General features: G+C 37.1%; 2 protein-coding genes across 2 annotated transcripts; both read right to left on the bottom strand.

Annotated features, from left to right (window-relative positions):
* Positions 1-980: 980 nt before the first annotated feature.
* On the bottom strand, positions 981-7788 carry LOC306902065 (sodium-dependent neutral amino acid transporter B(0)AT3-like). Its single transcript, XM_079470354.1, has 12 exons — positions 7532-7788; positions 5498-5638; positions 5129-5266; positions 4820-5001; positions 4612-4722; positions 4419-4531; positions 3315-3443; positions 3080-3227; positions 2722-2926; positions 2462-2621; positions 2170-2332; positions 981-2078 (listed from the first exon to the last, which is right to left on the bottom strand). The coding sequence occupies exons 1-12, from the start codon at positions 7707-7709 to the stop codon at positions 1899-1901; spliced, it is 1848 nt and encodes a 615-aa protein (XP_079326480.1). The 5' UTR covers positions 7710-7788; the 3' UTR covers positions 981-1898.
* A 389-nt stretch (positions 7789-8177) lies between these two features.
* slc6a19b (solute carrier family 6 member 19b) lies at positions 8178-19198 on the bottom strand. The gene is made up of 12 exons (XM_079469543.1): positions 18786-19198; positions 16191-16331; positions 15060-15197; positions 14773-14954; positions 14137-14247; positions 13919-14031; positions 12970-13098; positions 12559-12715; positions 9615-9819; positions 9308-9467; positions 8904-9066; positions 8178-8813 (listed from the first exon to the last, which is right to left on the bottom strand). Exons 1-12 carry the CDS (start codon positions 18988-18990, stop codon positions 8589-8591), a joined length of 1929 nt encoding a protein of 642 aa, XP_079325669.1. The 5' UTR covers positions 18991-19198; the 3' UTR covers positions 8178-8588.
* Positions 19199-20134: the final 936 nt, after the last annotated feature.

Raw genomic sequence — 20134 nt, 5'->3', positions numbered from 1 at the left:
AAAGGTCCAGTCGGTAATATCTAGCGGCAAGGTTGCGCATTGCATACAACTGCTCATTACACCCCCTCCCCTCCCTTTCGAAACACTACAGACAGAACATCGTGAATTATGTAAGGGGGAGCCGCGTGTATGTACAGTGGCGGTTTTAGGCACGGGCGAACCGGGCAGTCGCCCGGGGCGGCATTTTTTCATGTCATGTGGGGGGCGCAAATCGGTTATCTATTATCTATCATTCATTCATTGTGTGGGGAATTGACAAATTGGCGCCCCTGCATGCTGAAAAGATAAAGGTATGCAACTATAATGTTCTCTCTGTGTTATGATTACTGTATCCATGTTGTCATCTGAAGGGCTAATTTTCGTTTATCGTAATTACCGTTTATTAGCCTTTTTGCAGTGTGAAAGGACGCTGCGGTGTTTAGCTTAGTCGTTAGAGCGCCCGAATCACATTCGGACAGACGCCGGTTCGAGGCCCGCGCAGGGCAGGTAGAAATGACAACACTTATACAACAAATTTGGTTTTAAGTCAACAAACACGAGATCTAATTTCACCATAATATTGTGCTTTGCAACAAAACTGTTACAAGTTCAGTTATTATTATTTATTTCTATCAGTTGGGTTAACGTAAGGTCCCGTAATGAGCAAACAGAATTTTTCAATCTGTAGCTAGTTTCTAAGACGAACATAACCTTTGCTATTTATTTGCTACATCACACATGTCATGAATATGAAGGTTTTATGCATGTTTATGACAACTGTCATTAAGTGTCATTCGCTCAATTATGACATTTTTAATGCAAATATTGTTTGTTTGAGGTCTTTGTTGACAACTTTACATTAACCAATACATCTTAACCTGTCATAATTGTCATAAAAACATGACATAGCAGATTAATAATTGAATGTAAGACATTACTTAGCTGGTGTTTCGGCATCTAACCATATTGCCTTAGAGACTGAGAAACAGGGACACTTCTGTACGCGTCACAGTTGTTTTATTTGACAGAACAAACATTTTACTTGTACGGTCAACAGAAAGTTGGCCATCCCATCGCTCACCCCCTACCAACCACGACAAACAATATAACACACCGGATATAAAGGAAACGGAAGTGAACACAACAAAACACGTGATTACAAATAACCAATAAGAAGATAAATGAATTAAGGCCACTACAGCTGGGTTAACTGTCATATTGGTTTTGACATTGGCTGTCATGAGGCCATTATAACTGTCATGAATCTTTTTCTGACCACCTTTTTTTCCAGTGGTACAAATTGAATGTCAGTAAAATATCATTAAGTGTTAATACTCTGTCAAATTGTTTAATAACAATGTCATGTATACTTTTCTTGACCTCAACTACAGTGGTACAATTACATTTTAATGACAAATTCAATTTGTACCACTGTAGTTTAGGTCAAGAAAAATATGACATAATTCTCGCCCGGGGTGCAATTCAATGTAGAACCGCCACTGTGTATGTACATATAAATAGCTCATTCTGAGGTAATAAAAACATAACGCTTCATTGTGTTAGCTCTTTATACACATCTGAAGACTATATTGCATTTCTATCAATAGAACATCCCAAAAATCACACACTGGACCTTTAACAAAAAAAAATGCAGAGTATGCAATTAGATGACATGAGATATTACACGAGCATACATTGTCTATAAACACATCATATCTTTTTCCTATGGTCTCCTATAGAAAACTCAAGTTGTTCCCTCTGAAATAATCAGAGATGAGTATACAGTCTTGATAATACTACCCTGTATGAATGCTGCATGTTGTTACCATTCAGCTTTACCATTACATTTTTTAATAAACATTCTCCATTGGAGATTTTGTGAATGAAAAAAGCATCCTTGGCTAACGGTACATCAATCCCTAAGTTTCAACCTCATAAGCTTCAGCAGTGTTTCCATCCGTTATGTTTTTATGAAGTAACTGGATGAAGCGGTAGAGCACCCCTAGTGGAATAAGACTACATGGCACAGCAGACAGGAGAACACAAATGGTAAAGACCCATGTAGGATACGGCTGGTCCTCTGTGTTTGGAAAATCAACCTGAGGATACAGGGGTAAAGAATGTAAAACAAAATCGCATCATCATTCTCAAAAACGTTATCTAAGAGAATCATAGATCAAAGTGTCATACATGATTTGGGTTCCACGCCTTATAGGTGAGCTGCGTCTGGGCCTCAACTACCACATATGCAAAGAAGACCACCAGCAGCATGAGGGGGCTGATCACCCTCCACATCACCTGCCAATACAGGTTGGGCCTCCGTCCAGTCATCCACTCGATGTCATCACTGAACCTGATATATAATCCCGTAATCAGTAAATTATTAAGGAACGGACATTAACATTTAACCATGTGAAGAAGCCTTTCTTCATTATATTGCTCTGTACATGCATGAAGGCTTAAAATGCTTTCAGTCACATACTTGTTAACACCATAGACACAGACCACTGCTATGATCTCAAAAAAGGCGATGACCAGCAATGGGACGGACCCCACATAGCTGTTGAATATTTCTAGCCAGTAGTTTCCAGAGCGCTGACAGAAGATCAAGGCGATAGTGAAGGAAACCAGGCATATGAGACCTGTAAACCGAATTATGTATGTGGATAAGTTTTGACCTAAAAAGCCAAAATAAATCATATTTTTCTTTTGTACACTGACTAAAGTCATTTGACCTTATACCTGTTAAAAGTTCTTTGGGGATTCTTTTGGGTATAATGTGCAGGTCTAACAGAGGAGTGAGAACCCCTTCCAGGTTTCCAAACATAGAGGACAGTCCCAAAGTGAACAGCATGATGAAGAACAGAACAGCCCAAACCTGAGAACCTGGCATCTTTGTTACCGCTTCTGTGAACACGATGAATGCCAGGCCAGTGCCTGAGGCACTCTTGGGTATACAAAATACACAGACGCACACATTGCAGATGAATGTTTGCTACCTTACATACAGATCAGCACATATCAGAAAACAGTTTTGAACGAAATACTACAGTAACAAAAAAACACTACAGAGCATTTGACTTATCAGATGCAACCTTACCTGATTGAGGAATGCATTAAGATCACACATCTTCAAATGATGCTCTTTGACAAAAGTAGAATTCAGATCTGTGACCCACAGATCATATTTTGCCTCTGTTATATTGTGATCGGAAATATTTAAAGCAACCGCCCAAGTATTGATATTACTGAAAAGAAGGGATAAAGGACAAACTTTAAATCTTTCGCACAATATCAACATTTCATTATTAGTGTGGTGATACTGCTATCGTCACCTGTTTACGCATTCCAAATAATTAGTGTGTGCCTTGAATCCCAGGATTGCGAAGATGGGTATAGATGCATAGATGGATGTCAAACTGTTGATGCAGCCAACGATGACAGCATCACGTTCGCAGTTGTTCCTGAGCACAGAGAATTTAGGTACAGATTTTGCACTTTAACAGGTGTCTTTATTCATCGGTAGAAAGTATTTATAGGCTAAGGGCGTGACATATTTTATTTGATTACTAAATTCACTTAATAATGGTAACACTTAACAATATGGTGCTATTAGTTAAAATGAGTAAATGCATTAGCTAACAATTAACATTTATGAACACTTGTCAATGTTAGTTCATGGTGCATTAACTGATGTTAACAGACAAAAAGTTTGCTTTTAATAATGTATGAGTAAATGCTGAAATTAACATTAATTCATATTAATAAATGCTGTAGAAGTATTGTTCATTGATAGTTCATGTTAGTTAACTCATTGTTAACAGATAGCACCTTATTGTAAATTGTTACCAACTATTTAAAAAAAAGTATAATTTATAAATACATTTCAACGTTGTTTCTATTCAACCTATTACTCCAAGTTGTTAACAAATATTTTTAAACAACCCTTATCAGGACCATTGCACACTCTAAAAATAAATCAACAGTAATATTTCAGCAGATGGGTCGTAAAAGAAATACGTAAATACATGTATTTGCAGTATATTTCTGCAATCCGCAATAAAAAAATACATGAAAATTCTGTTAAATAAAAAAATACAATTCCGTGAATCAATTCCGAGATCAGTTCCTTTCACATTAGTGTCCTAACCACATAACATTAACAATATTCCTCTATGACATTTAAAAGTGACGAAATACATCTCTTCATATTCAATAATACACCGTTTTTATTGTTTTATCATTTGAAACTTCATAGCTTTCCCTGAAATAAATGCTACTCGATTTGGTTCTATATTTTGTTAGATGAAAATATGTGGTTAAAACATTAATGTGGGAGTTGTCTTTTAAATCCACGCATGATACTGGTGAGCTCAGAAGAATGACAGTTGTGTTAAAGTGTTGTTTTTACATGCACGTTTTGCTTGGTGGTTTCTTACTTCTGTGGGTTATAACTGGAAAATGCAATGAGGCCACCGAAGGATAAAGACAGAGAGAAGAAAATCTGAGTGGCTGCATCCAACCACACCCTTGGGTTCTTTAATGTTTCCCACTGTCAGCAGAAACAAACGGGTTAACCATTCACATCATTTGTCACAAACTGCATTAAAAGCTCTGTGTTTTAAAACCTACTTTTGGGCTGAAGAGCTTTTGTATTCCAAGAGCAGCACCTGGTAGAGTCAATGACTGGATCAGAAAAATGGTGAGCACCACATAAGGGAAGATGGCTGTCACATATATAGCCTGCGACATAAAATGTTCAGAGTATTGATTAAGACCGTTGTTTTACGTAATATGAAGTAATGAGAGCAAGATCTCACAAAACGGACACTTTAAATACCTTTCCGATGGTTTCAATGCCTCGGATGAAGCATAAATAAACTATGCACCAGGCTGCAGCCAGACACAACGCCAACTTCCACTCTATGCCCCCACTGATCTCAATGTTTGGAGAGATGTTCAGAGTCTCCCTGTACCAGAAATAGTTGGCGGGCGTGCTCTGTTTGCACTCCTCAATATGTTCTGCAAATGGTAAATTACTATGACAGAATATTGCATAAAAAAACACAATGATTTACCTGCACTAATATGTTTTCTATGTGCATTAAATGTGTTTATTATGTTTGTTTCTGTGGTGTTTGTAACTTGCCTGTGAGGTTTAGTGCAGTAGGACAGTGATCCCATGGAAGTGGGTTACGAAACGAATTAAAGAAGTACCATAACACCCATGCCAGGATGGTGTTGTAGAATAAGCCAACAAGGAAGGACACTGTCAAAGAGGCCAGACCTGCATGCCCACAGAAATGTTAGATAACATGTGTGTAGATGTCGAAACCATCAAAAGTCAAAGAGTCATTTTGTTAGATTGGATTTTTAATGCAGTAAGTTTCTCAGAGGTTGTTTTCTTTCCGCAACACAAAACATTTTGACTGCAACACCGACAGCTTGTTGCCATTGATACATACAGACCACAGATATGAGTTAAACAGTTTTTACAGTCACTTGTTCTATTACCCACCTACACCACACAAGTACGGTGAGATCGAGTTCCAGGCTCCAATACTGCCGGTCCGGAGCTTTTGTCCGATCGCGAGCTCCATATGAAGCAGGGGCAGACCCTCACAAAACAGAGCTATGAGGTACGGGATGAGGAAGGCACCTGTGGGTCCAAATCAACATAAGTTACGGTTACAGTACACAATCTCACGGCAATTTGTACGAATTTTGAGGGTGTTAAGTATTTTTAAAGTCCCTGTGAAAGTAAATATTTAAATTCCTTTTTTTCCATAAAATGTTGCAGTGTTTATTATAAATAGCTTATCAGTGTGGGTCATTCTCTTTCTCTTCATAATCTTCGGTTAAAATCTGATGCTAGTTCCATTTCAAAATGAAAAGGTCCCTTTTCTATATACAACCAATTTGGCATGAAAAAGACAAGCCATGCCCACAATTTTTCTCATTTGAAATTTAACTTACAATCAGAATACAGAAGTTAAAAACTTCCGGTTCACGTGACATTCAAAATCACGTAGTACAAATTAAATTAAAATCGTTGAGTATTCCAGACTGCATGAAGGACACTTCAAAAGACATCAATATTTGAAGACACTGATCTGGTTAATAGTGCAGGTGTTATAATACCACGTATCCTTTTACTTCCAAGCGGTAGAATGGGAGTAAATGGGGGCCAATTTTCTGAAGCTCTTCTGAAGCTAATCGATGCTTTTGTTTAGGAGAAATATCCATATTGACAACACTATTAACGATTATGTGTAACATCCGGAAGAACAAGCCTGTCAAGCCATTCTTTGATCAATGGATGCACTTTTTGGAGCTTCAAAACATTGCCCCCCATTAACTCCCATTCTACCGCTTGGAAGTAAAAGGATACGTGGTATTATAACTGGTATTATAACTCCGAATGCAGTGTTCTTCAAGAAGAATGTCACATTCACTCAAAATGCCTTTAGAGTAAGTAAAGCATGGGGCCTGAAGTATCACTTTAAACAAACGTACACTTAAAACGGAAACAGAGCAATGTTCACCTTTGTGGTTGTGAAATGAGGCCTTCACAACTCTTTAGGCCTGTGAGACTATTTAACAGCAAAACAGCAAAATCTACTTATAATTTGTCTGTGTGTGCTTAATATAGATGAAGTTTGTATTGATTTGTAAAACAACGTGTGTTTGTAAAGGAAATCAAGCTGTGATCACAAAACCACAATGGAAACGATGGTAGAAGATAGGGCGCCAGAAGCACAGGAGCAATCGACATGATGCTTCTGAAAGTTTTTACCTGAGAAACAGTCTCTTTCTGTCAGATTTCTGACATAAATTCGAAAAGCAGGACAAAAATGATAATGAATAAGAGAAAACCTTAAAAACAAGCTTTTAAGTGTGAAATTGGAGTCTTATAAATACAATCTATTTTTGTTAGACATTGTCCGATGTGTTACAAGCCCATAACACATTCTGAGTGTTTGTGTGTGTCAACTCAAGAAATGCTGGGTTGGTTTAACTCACAATGGGGTGAAATATAAAAAATATAGGGAAATGCAAACAACAAATAGAGGACAAAAACAGGACAAATAACCCATTTATAGGTTAAAACAAACCAGAATAGTTGAATTTAAACCCAACTATTGGGATTCTCCATATTTTAGCCCTCCATGAATGATTTAATAAGGAAGCAAAACAAAATTTGTCTATAAAGAATGTCAAAGTTTTGTTGCACAAGGACACGTCTAATGTATACCAGCACACCACATATAAATAATATACTGTATGTATATTTCATTAATACATAGTTCTCGTGATATTTACATGATTTGATATTCAAAAATCTCCAAAGAAACACATTTGTTTGTTTAGCCTCATGTAGTGAAGAGCAGCCTCACTTGTTTCCTGTCTGGTCTTACATCATCTTCCTGTTTCAAACATGCTGATAAATTACCAAATTGCACTAGGCAGCTCACAGTTCTGTGCCATTTGTGTTAAGTTAGCTTTAAATGTACTAAAAAGACTTTCAGGACCACACTAAGCAGACCCTTACCTCCACCATAGGTCTGACATAAGTATGGAAATCGCCATACGTTTCCTAGACCAACAGCAAATCCGATGCATGTGAGCAGGTACTGAGCTTTGTTGTCCCATTTGGGTCTTTGGTCAGCGTTCTTGGTGTCAGTTTTCTCGACAAGGTCTACGCACTTGTTCTCTTGAACATCCATCATTTGAGTCTGAAGGTGGCCCCGGAAATCATGAGCTTTTCTGTGGTGACACTGCTACCCTACACATTTGTTTCCCCTCAGTGTCGAGGGAAGGAGGGGCCTAAGTGTGAATGCATCATCTTCAAATGCAGGTCTTTTTTTCTTTTTGGCATGTGGTAAATTTCCCCAGGAAGCAATCTGTATGATACCATCAACTCAACAGGTTAGAGGACAAAGTAGAGATGTGAGAACCATCCCTTAACACTCTTAAAACAAAAGAGAAAATCACCTGACATTCATATCAGACGTGTACAAGAACAGCCACGTTATTGGACTTGAAATAATATAATCATAAAAATAAATATGCAATTGTTTAGTAGAGCGAAATATTGTCTGCACTTACATACAAGAAAACATGCCCACAAATTCCCTTATAATCCCATTAAAAATATCTTTAAATGGCTAAAAATAAGTGACACAAAAGATTCAAAATACAATTTGTTATATTTATTTGTTATAAAAATAAATACAATGAATGATCTGTACATTTATGCTCTAAAGTTTAAATGCTTTGAAAGAGATGCAAAATTATATTCAAATTATATTATACAACATAAATAAACGAATAGACAGTATTTATAAGACTTAACCATATACTGTTTGTAAAAGTCCTCTGGTTTGTGTTTTGTTAATGTGATGGTAAGAGAACAAACCACAATTACATTTTGAAAAAAAGATTTGAGGCTTTCGTTGTTTAGGCTGTTTCTATAGTTTACAGTACGTTTTTGCTAAAGACAATAAATATGGCAGTTAACGCAAACAAACATCTGTCAAACTATATATACCTGGGATGAGAAGCTAAGCTTGAACATGTGTAAAACTGTAAAAATGAGCTCTTGTAAGTTAGCTCTTGAGATTCTGTGATTTCTTCTCTTCAACCTGAATATTGTATGATATGGAGTCGAGTTCCTGCACTCTGTCAGTGTGATGTTTTTTGCAGCAGTAGTTTCGTATGGCTCTGAAAACAGCACTACCAGGCACAAACAAACTGGGAATCCCGGCTAGTAGGAAGATTATTACATAGATCCATGCCGGATAAGGCTTCTTTTCTAGCGCTGGGAAATTTTCCTGAATAAATGAAAAAAACATGGTAAATTCAGTTTTGCATATTACAGTTTGTGGTATATCCCGTTAATAGGTACATTTCGATAAGCTTACCGATTCAGGGCTCCAGGCACTGTAGAAGATCTCCTTGGTGACGGTGGTGGAAAAGTAAAAGACTAAGATGACTAACATGATAAGAGGACTGATGAATCTCCACGTGACCTGCCAGAAGATGTTCGGCTTGTGTCCAATCATAAATATCAGGTCTTCATTGAACCTAGTCAGAAAAAGATTTATGACTCAATGTGTATTATCTCAAAAAAACTGTCAAGTCACATCTGAATTGCTGATAATGTATTCTGTTTTAGTAAAACTAATTTCTCTAATATCTCTCTTCCCCTGTCATACCCTAACTGGTTCCCAACGTGTCTTATTTAATATACCTCGCAATTACCTTGACTGTTTGGGCAAAAGAGTGAAACACCACTGCACAGTAAAACCCTTTGGTTTCCACCTACCTGTCTATACCATAGACGTACACGACTCCGATCATCTCACAAAACGCTATGATGAGGAGAGGGATGGAGCCAGCAAAACTGTCAAACAGGGCCAACCAGTAGTTCCCAGAGCCCTGCACGAAGATCAACCCAACCAGACAGCTTACCACGCATGTCACACCTGCAATGACAGTTTAAGAGTTTTAAACCACATACATACTTAAAGACACTGCAGTGAATTAAACAAAACTTAACTTTTGTATGAGATAACACAAGGCGTTATATTGTAAGTATCATGGTCACAAAGTAGATATGTTTAGTATAATACCTGAAAGAACCTCTTTGGGCCATGTTTTAGGAAAGACATTTAGGTCCTGGAGTGGAACCAGAACACCCTCAATGTTGCCGAACATGGAGGACAAGCCAAGGCAGAAAAGCATGATGAAGAAGAGGACAGACCAGAGAGGAGACAGAGGCATCTTTGTGATGGCCTCAGTGAACACAATAAAAGCCAGGCCTGTTCCTTCTACACCCTGTACAGAGATAAATACACAAATAATGATTCACAGTACCATAAAAATGACCAAATAGCTGCAGTTTCCATGCAGGTGAAATGTGTTTACTGAATGGTAAACTTTTTGTGGTGATCAGTGCTGGACTGGTAATCTGGCATACCGGGCAAATGCCCGGTGGGCCGACGCACTTGGGGGCCGATATAATATAATATTATATTTTTTTAATCGGCCAACGACCGGCCCATAAAGCAGGGACAGCGGCCCATTGGTTCATTTTCCATACTGACACTGGGCTGGCCCAATCATCTCTTAACAGACTCCACCCCCCCAGTTTCTCGTGTCAGATGCAGTCAGTGTCTTATAGAGTGTTCACACCAAACGCAGTAAATCGCGCTATTAGCGTCTAGTTGGAAGGGTGAACATTTTGCTTTTACTCGCTTCATTCGCGTCATGGAGGGGCTTCTGTCAGGCGGCGCCCGTCTAATTGCGAAATGGTGGACATGGGTTTAGTTGAGAGGATAGCTGCGCATTATGTGCTATGGAAGGCTGAAGAACGACGTAGACTCGTTCGGCGCCATGTCTGGGTCCATCAAATGCTTCAGAGGCGCAGTCCTTCATTGTTGTTTTGGATTCCTACCTCCGCTCGCTATGTCATAATCACGTCCCTACTAGAGCAAGCTCCTGGTTCGTAAACGCGGCGAGAATTTTCGCCAAAGTTCAGATTTTTCAACTCGCGCGAACTATGGAAAGCCAAATAATCCAAAAGTGGGACGAGACAGCGGGTATTGCAGAGCTCGCGCCGCGCTGACATGTCATCTGCGCGATTCAATCGCCCAGCCAGATGACACCTCGTCAGCGCACACGTTATTTAAACAGCGCAAACCGTACACTCAAATGTACAATAAAGAAACCCCTCAATTCCTTAAAAACATTTACATTTGTTTACATTTACACAAGTCTATCAGTTTTTCCCTACAGAAGAAAAAAGGAAATCAGGATGAAATGCATAATATTTTTTTATTATTATCTTTAATAGTGTACAAGTAAACGGTAGTGTTTTGCATCGATACTTTGAAGAACTGCACATATGTATAGACTCTATACTATAGCGGCTACGGAAAGACCTGTACAAAGCAGAAACTTCAATGACTTCCAATATCGTAGTCTTGAGGAGCACGCCAACCTCCTGGAAATTATATAGGACAGTTTACATGTTCAGGTAATTAATTTTATTATTGTAGTACGTTTTGCGCCTAGACATTTTACCTCAATTATTTATGTTAATAATAGCAGAGATTTATGGGTAAAATGTAAATGAGTGGCGCCAAATGAACATTGTATATGTTTTAATTGGTCAGTGCAGCGGATTGATTGGTGCCACGCTGCCCATCGGTTGGCGATAGGAAATTGAATCGCGCAGATGACATGTCAGCGCGGCGTGAGCTCTGTAATACCCCGCTGTCTCATCCCACTATTGGATTGTTTGGCTTCCCTTACTAACGCTCAATTTGCGCGAATCACACCACAAGTAGGTGTAGGTCTATCACCAGGGAGTCAGTCAAGAGAGAGTGAGTACACTCGTCCATGGCACTTAGTTCTCAGCTTTGTAGGTTTTTGGGGGAATGGAACAGTAGATATGCATATCTACAGGGACCGCAAGGATGGTGTACTGGTTGGTTGTGTCGACCCATTGTGGTGGGCCGGTCTGAGTAAAAAGCCCTGGTGGTGATCATCATGCCAGGACAGGAATTCATAACTATTTTACGAGGTGGATGGAATTGGTACGTTGCGAACTAAGTCACAAAATAAATTGCATGAATGTTATTGCTTTCCAATCACTGACTTCACATGTCCGACATGGCTGCGCTTTAGTGTTTAGTGCACAAAATGTAAAAAAAAAAAACTGAAACCCCAACGTCACTGGTGATAAAATGTATGAATGAGATTGTACGAATTAGCTAAAATTAGCCACTTTGTAAAACAGTTACATTTTTACCGTAAGATTGTGTTGGACTATGAGCTGTTATTGGTGCTGAGCATGTCAAGCGATGTCATGATATCATGGCGGCAGCCATGATTTTACTTGCCAACTGCTTAAACACTATAAAGCTTTCAGTCCTTTACAACGTAAAATGATTTAATGATTTGTTGCATCTAAAAGTTTACAAGGTTTAGTTAAAATGTAATTTTTGTTACATTTCACATACGCCTACAAGCCAACAAGTTTATGAAACCTCAACTGAGCCAATTTAAAAATTTAGATGTTACCATTGACTCATGGAAAATTTAGCTTTTAACATGAAAATCTGTCTTTTTAATTACGATAAAACAGGATTTGTATAAACATAACAATATTAAAGCTTTATAATCTCACTGTACTTCTGAAACCTTGGATGTCCAAATTCGCTGTTTTTCAGATACACTGTACTTTTAAAATATTTAAATACTGTATTGTTACATTTACATTTAGTCATTCAGCAGACGCTTTTATCCAAAGCGACTAACAAAGAGTTCAGGGAGCAATAAGCGATATGTCATACAAGAGAAGTTGTTAAAGTTAACAAGCTAAATCTTTTTAATAGATAGATATGTACAAAACCCAGTGACAAACAGAAAGGGCGACTAATAATAATGATCTACTGCAAAAACAACGACATACAAAGTTTCAGAAGGACAGCGGTGTTTCATTTGCAAACTTACTAAAGTCTCATCTGTATAGGAGCAAATGAAATAACAAACTGAAGAGGGTTATTGTACCTCGCTGAGGAAGGTGTTGAGATTACAGGTTTTAAGTGTGAGGTTGGAGATGATGTCTGGGGACAAGGCGTTGAGAGTCTGAAGAGCAGCATCATAGTTGCTTTCAGTGATGTTTCCCTCTGGCAGCTCAAATGTGTTTAATAGAGTCAAGATGTTTCTGTAGGGTAGAGGTAAGATAGGTGCATACATTTTTAACCAAATAAGTTCCTGAAAGTAAGTTCTATTATTGTATAGTAGAATGATCGGCGATCAAAAGCCACTTATTTTATTACAGTCATTTTATGGAACAATCTGATTAACGCCTGTATTTGAACAAACATATCACATTTATCTAAACGATGCCATAAATCATTTTGTTCCATAAAAAAGGTTTCTGATGATAGTGTTGTTATTATATGACACAGTACTTACCCATGTAAACAGTCATCAAATCTCTCTGTAGCTCTGAAACCAATGATGGTGTAGATGACAGTGGCAGCATAGACGGATGTGAAGGCATTGATGATGGAGATAATGACTGCATCCTGCTCGCAGTTATTACTGACAGAAAGAAAGAAAGAAATTGATTTATTTTTGATGTATTTGCATCCTACTTTAAGATTAAATCTCTGTTGTGCTCTAAATTGCCTATAATGTGTCAAATAACTCAAGAGTTGATGTTTTAAATAAAAATATATACATTATTTCGGCTATTTGTGGTCCACAAATGTTTTGAAACCTATGTCACAAAATAAATTGCATTAATGTTATTGCTGTTGAAACTGAAACACAATAACAATCCAAGTCTTCACATTTCCTACATGGCTGCGCTTTAGTGTTTATGCTTGTTTCTAGCTGTTAATATTTTTATTGTCTTGTCTTTCTCACTTAGTGTTCATGGCATGTGCTTGTTCTGCCCTATAGATTATGAGTAATAGTGTGCAGAAGTTATTTAGCAATAAGGAATGCTCATATAAACTATTAATGCAGACCTTGAAGAAACTCTACAGCCAGAAGATCTGTTGACGTTTAAGCTCCATTTAGATAAAATATGCATCTCACCGACATAACTTCACCACTTAAGAAAACAACTCATTTTGTAAGACATGATGTCATGACATTTCCAATGTGTCATTTATTTTTATAAGAAGCGCATTTAAACAGGGTACTACGTACAATAAAAAGAAAGTTCAAAATGCTTTTTTATAACTTTTATCAATTATGAAATTGTGAGAAGTCACCAAACCCTTCCTTGTGTATTTGTGCTATATCTCTACAAACAAATACCACTTGTTTCAGTTATAAAACGCAAAGTGTGGCCAAAAAAACTTTTTGGACCACGGTCATGAAAAAACAAACCCAATAAAAAACATTCACTTACTGCACAGAATTATAACTTGAGAAAGAGATGAGACCCCCAAAAGCCAGAGAAAATGAATAAAACACTTGTGCTCCTGCATTCAGCCAAGTTTGGGGGTTTGCAAGCTCCTTTAACTGTGAACACGAGCACAATGCTTTTGTGTTTGTATGTCTTGACAGTGTTACTAAAACGAAATGAAATTGAATTCACTGTAAATGTTTGGTGATTTTGACACTTACGTCTGGCGTGAAAAGGAACTTAATGCCGTCGACCGATCCCTTCAGAGTCAGTCCTCTGATCAGGAAGATGGTGAGAACGACATACGGTAACGTGGAAGTCACGTACACAGCCTACAGAAGAGACACCTTATTGAAGCGTGTAAAACTGACCTTCTTTTATTACATAAAATGTGCATGTGAATATCAAAAGCTCTACAGTATAATATAATGATAGATACTTTGGGAGTGACACAACTTGGAGAACATAGCAGCTGATTTCGAGATAAACATCAGGGATTATAACTCTAGTATTGCACAGATAAAAGAAAACTGTCTGCTTAAGTGTTCACATGGAGTTGTAAAGCTGTAAACGTGTCCTTTGTTTGCCATTTTTATGAGCGTGTGGCCTTACGATATAGCAATGTAATCTGTATTTTTTATGACTACATTCATTTATAGCATTCGTATGATATAAAGAGTATAACCTTTGCATTCAAATGAACATTGCTCATGCTTTCAAATCTATTACTGGCAAACCGGAGTGTGCCAAAAATCGAAAAAATAGATTTTTATCTCAACTAAAACATATCTAGTTGAATCCCTGTAGATACAATAAGCAGGCCAACGGGAACATTATTTTGAGTAGAGCGGCTCTACCTTTCCAGTTGTTTCTATTCCACGGATGCAGCAGACATACAGCACTGCCCAGGCACAGACCAGACAGAGTGCCATCCACCATTGCAGACCCCCTGTCTCATCTATGGCTGCTGAAGTATTGAGAGTCGTTCTATACCAGTAATAATCCACAGGTGAGCTCCTCTCACACTCTGAAATGAGTCCTGCCAACAAACAATTGTGCATTTGAGCAGTCTGTAAAAGCACTTTTAAAACACATCCATCATTGACGTGCTCTTCATGCGGAGCTCATACTGTATGAACTGTACCTGTATTGTTGGCATTGACGGGACACTGGCTCCAGGGCAATGGATCCTGGAATGAGTTGAAGAAGTACCACATGACCCAGGCTATGATGGTGTTGTAGTACAGACTGACGAGGAAGGACACACACATAGACGCAATACCTGTGGAACAGATTCATTTGTCAGTGTGTAGCTAGAGGTATACCAGCAAGGTTAAGGTTGTGGGTCAGATTTCTTGAGAATGTGTGTTTGGCGTTTTGGTTGAAAAAGTCTGCCATCTGCATCGATAGAGGATTGTAAGAGGACGTCTTTTCTTATTCCTTGCATTATTTTCAATCAAACCAGAACGAACACATGGCCAAGATTAATTCTAATGGCCTTCTTGTGCCATTTTACAGGATATTTGTGACCTAGTTATTATTTTGATAACTCTGAATACTGAAATGCTTTTCTTTAAAAAAATGATCTTAAAATCTTCTTCATCCGAAGATCTAATTATTTATTTAGTTACAAAACAAAAATTCTTTGAAAAATGTCTTTTAAAAAATGGATGACCAATTGATGAAGAAACTAGTTAGCATAAATGCATCCCATGGAGAAACATCATGAAATTGGATGATGAAAATGAGTACATTTTATTTACATTTTTATCTTCACAACATTTAACATTTGTGTTACCATTCAATCGTTTTTTTCCAGAGTTCACCATAATTCTATAATTTCAACATTAAGAATAAATATTATTTTATATTAAAATAAATATTAAAATTTAAATATTTGTACATTTGTAAACACTGGTCCAGAAGCACTTTCCGTTTCATTATTTATTTATTTATTATTCGTTTTTTAAATCTTACAAATGTGATTTATTCTTAAAGATATTTGTTTTACATTTTGAATTGGTTATAAATATTTTGTTGCTTGTAATTTCTTCAAACGTTTCTGAAATGCAACAGGACATTCTTCTGGAGCACCGTTAAACCAGCATGGATTGCATTTGAAGTGTTCTATATGACAAACGTATAATAAAAATATATGTAAAATATTCAATATATAAAAATGGGAATGAGCAATTGACCATTAACTTTTCAATGATAGTGCTAAAAATATATACTTTTTTGTAAGTGTTTGTCAATACTGTAAGTGTTTGCTCACCAACTCCAAGCATGTAAGGGTTAATGGTTCTCCACACCCCTACGCTGCCTTTCCTCAACCGCTGACCAATAGCAAACTCCAGATGAAGAAGAGGGATGCCCTCAAAAACCAGCAGGATCAGAAAAGGAATCATGAAGGCACCTGAAAGGAAAGACACAGTCAAATGAAAGTTTTAGCACTTAAAATAAACATTGTGTCTTTCATTCTCTAACCCTCAAGTTGATGAACACAGAAAAAGATATTTGGAAGAATCCTTGTAACCAAACACTTCATGATGGCCACCATTGGAAAAATGACAATGGTAATCAAAAGTGCCCCAGACGGTTTACTACATTCTTCCAAAATATCTAATTGTGTATTCAACAGAGCAAAGTCATTTTTCTTACTATGGCAGTCAATGGTGGCCAAGAACTAGTTACATGATTTGCAACAACTTGAGAGTGAATACGATGACAGAAATTCATTTTGGGTGAACTGTTCGTTTAAAACTATCATTTTCACATTCAGTGGCTGGCTGTTTGTCATTCCACAAATGTGTCGGACACAACCTCAGACAATCTAATCTTCAAATATTTTTCCTCATGCAGGGTCAAAAGTCAGCATTTCTGATTTCATAAAAGAGCTTATCAACCAATTTGTTTCCCTTCCTCAGTCATTTTATCTCGAGTGATAGCATGTGATGATACGTCACTTGTCTGCTTTCGTTGGCCTTGATTTTAAATAAAAGGCCACAATTTAAATTGATGTTTTACATCTGCCTATATGATATACAGTTATACTATTATTTTCATGTGCAGTTGTATACTTCCATTCAGTTTTTATGAATCCAGGACTGATGCCATTATCTGCCAGTTGTTAGCACATCTGTTAATAGTTGTCCTAGAGGTTGTGACCTCTCATGAGTTCTTCTCACTTAATGTGATCTTGCCAAGAACTCTAGTTAGTCTTGAGCGAAGGTCCTTGGTAAAAGTGTTACACACATTTATTGCTTTACTGGAAACTTGTGAAAATTAATGTAACACTAAATGAGGGCTGAACTTGTAATAACCATCTCATGAGGGAAAATTATATGAGCTGTTAAAAAGCTGTAAATCTATAAGAAATTAATCTAAAATGTCTCTCTAAAAACATTTTTCACATTCTTAATTTTATACTATTTTATACATGTTTATTTATGTATACTCTCTCTCTCTCTCTCTCTCTCTCTCTCTCTCTACATACATATATATATATATATATATATATATATATATATATATATATATATATATATATATATATACTGTATATTGTCCCTGTCCTTCTGAAACCTAGAGATGCATGATAAATTATCGGCCATATCGGTATCGTACCGGCATCGGTTAGACCGATATATTATAGCCGATAAATTATCAATAATTTTCTCCGGTTAAACATCTTCAGCTGCACGCTGCTCACGGTTAAAAAACAGTACAGTACTGTCTTTCTGTCATCATCATTCACTTACTGTTATTAGCAAAACATTGTTGATGTAGGTAAAGTGTGTAGATACAGTATTAATGAATCTTTAAAGTATAGGAACAAAAGCATATTATTTGACGGTTTTCAGTCTGGAAACCTGTTAAACGTGCGGCTATTAAGAACATTTTACTGGGCTGTCTGGAAGAACATCTATAATTTGTTTATTAATTAAAAAATATAGCAGAAAAAGTTGAAGGTTAAAGAATCGTTAACTAGTGTAAAGCAAGCACATGATTTCTTAGGGGGAAAATAGAACCAATGGTTCCCTTGTTTTCTACAGTGAATGTTTTCAAATTAAAGCAGTTGTCCACTTCTTGCTTTATTCAGTCTTAGAGAATGTTATATTAAAATTTAGAGACTGTATATCGGCCAACATATCGGTTATACACTTCCAATCTTAAAGGATTATCGGTTATCGATATCGGCCAAAACTTACATATGGGGTGCATGCCTAAAAAAACACTGTACTTTTTAAATGACTACATACTGTGTTGTCAACGTTGACAAGCACTTCTTATTAGTTGTTCAGGTATTTTCAAAACCCAATGACAAACGTAAAGGCTGATTAATAGCAATGATTTATGGGAAAATATGTGTGCAATAATCAACTGTGTGCATGAAAGGCATTTGAAAAACAGGAAAGAATTAATGGTGAAAGCTAATGTAACATTAATACAACAAAAGAAGTCTGTTCGTTTTAATTAAAGTGGCCGCAGGTAAAGAAACACCCATATATTTTAGATATAGTAAACCTTAGGATGGATAAGGACAGGTGGATGTAAATTGGTCTGGGCGTTGTGAACTTCAGCACATTTTCCGTTTAAAAGGCTGTTTACAGCAAATGCTGTAGTTTATATGGAACATAAAAAGGATTACTGGTCAAAGGTGAGGATGCTTTTTTTTACATCTGTCGCTTTTTCTCTCTTTCTCTCTCTTTATGTATTATTCTCTTCAGCCATTTTATCACTTTATGTAAGACTACTGTGTTTTGAATGAAAACATGATCAATATAACAATTTTCACATATTAACCAACCACACAAAGGTTTATTGCTACATAAATCTGTGCAGCCCAGAAGCCCAAGAAAGCACTCACCTCCTCCGTGACTCTGACACAGGTAGGGGAAACGCCAAACGTTGCCCAGTCCCACACAGAAGCCCACGCAGGTAAGCATGTACTGGGCTTTGTTATCCCACTTGGGCCTGTCTCCTGCCTCCTCCACCTCCAGCCTCTCCAGCTCATCGTGGGTCAGAATTCTGTCCTCCAGACCAGGGTTCGGCAACTTCAGCTTCCACTTCATAATCTCCCCCGGCTCCCTGCAAACTCACGGATGATGAATGACAGAGGGTGGGTGAAACTGCGTGGATGAAGGTGTAGATGTCAGGGAGCAGTGAGGAGATAAGAATTCTCCGCGAGGATGGGGTGGGTAAATGTAGTGAACTTTGGCATCCTTCCAGACCATTGAGTAATTTTGCATGTTGCACACGGATGAAAATGTCCTGTCAGCTGAATAATGTGAAAACAAAAAAGGGATTTAACATGTGCATGGCAATAATTAATGTCTTATCAAAGATTGAGATTTAGATAATGAGTGTACAAGCAGGTTCCTTCATACACCGTCTTGTGGTTAATAACTAAAGATAATGATCTTTATGGCACTTTGGAGGTAACTTAATACCCTCACAAGGGTACAATAGTCAATGTCAAAGATCCATTTTCAGTTCCAAGAACACCATACAATCAAAAATGTGACCCATTACTGTTACGTATTTGTACGTAATGTCATCGGAAGTGACAATTTGATGTTTCATGAGTAAATACTGAATAGTATAGTGATGTTAGACGAATCTGAACTAAATGAATTCCTTCATCAGCATGTTATATAATCTAGTTTTCAGTGAGTCATTAAAGAAACATTAACTTAATGTTTTTGTTATTTCCAGTGATTCATTTTTAAAAACAAATTCCTTTATCAAAGCACCTGTGACTCACCACTTTATATTTAACTCGGAGTTCGCGGTTGGTGGACAGACACATTCATGTTTATCAGCATAAATTAAGGAAATAAAAAAAGCATGACGACTTCCGTTTCTGTTAAACTAAAATACCACTGCTCAAATACAAATTTGCATAAAATATATATTCGACAAAACAGCCATTATTTATTGTGTAATTGTGAACCAGCAGTCACATATTGCAATGTATTCTACTGTACTGTATAATGTACGCAATTCAAGTTTATATCACTGAAATGTTATCCATATTCTTAAAAACTTATTTATATGAATATGTCTAAATGTTTGAAATGTGGAAAAAAATATATTAGTGTTTCAATCAATTCCTTTTTACAGAAGATGATTTTGAAATATAATAATAAAGAAATCTCAGGGTGAGATCTCAAGAAGCTGCTTGATCAAATTTTCTTCACATTTTGTGACTTTGAA

This window comes from Barbatula barbatula (genome assembly GCF_947034865.1).
Source record: "Barbatula barbatula genome assembly, chromosome: 12".
Lineage (NCBI taxonomy): Eukaryota > Metazoa > Chordata > Actinopteri > Cypriniformes > Nemacheilidae > Barbatula > Barbatula barbatula.
The sequence above is the reverse complement of the archived record's forward strand: the minus strand, read 5'-3'. Positions and strand labels throughout refer to the sequence as shown.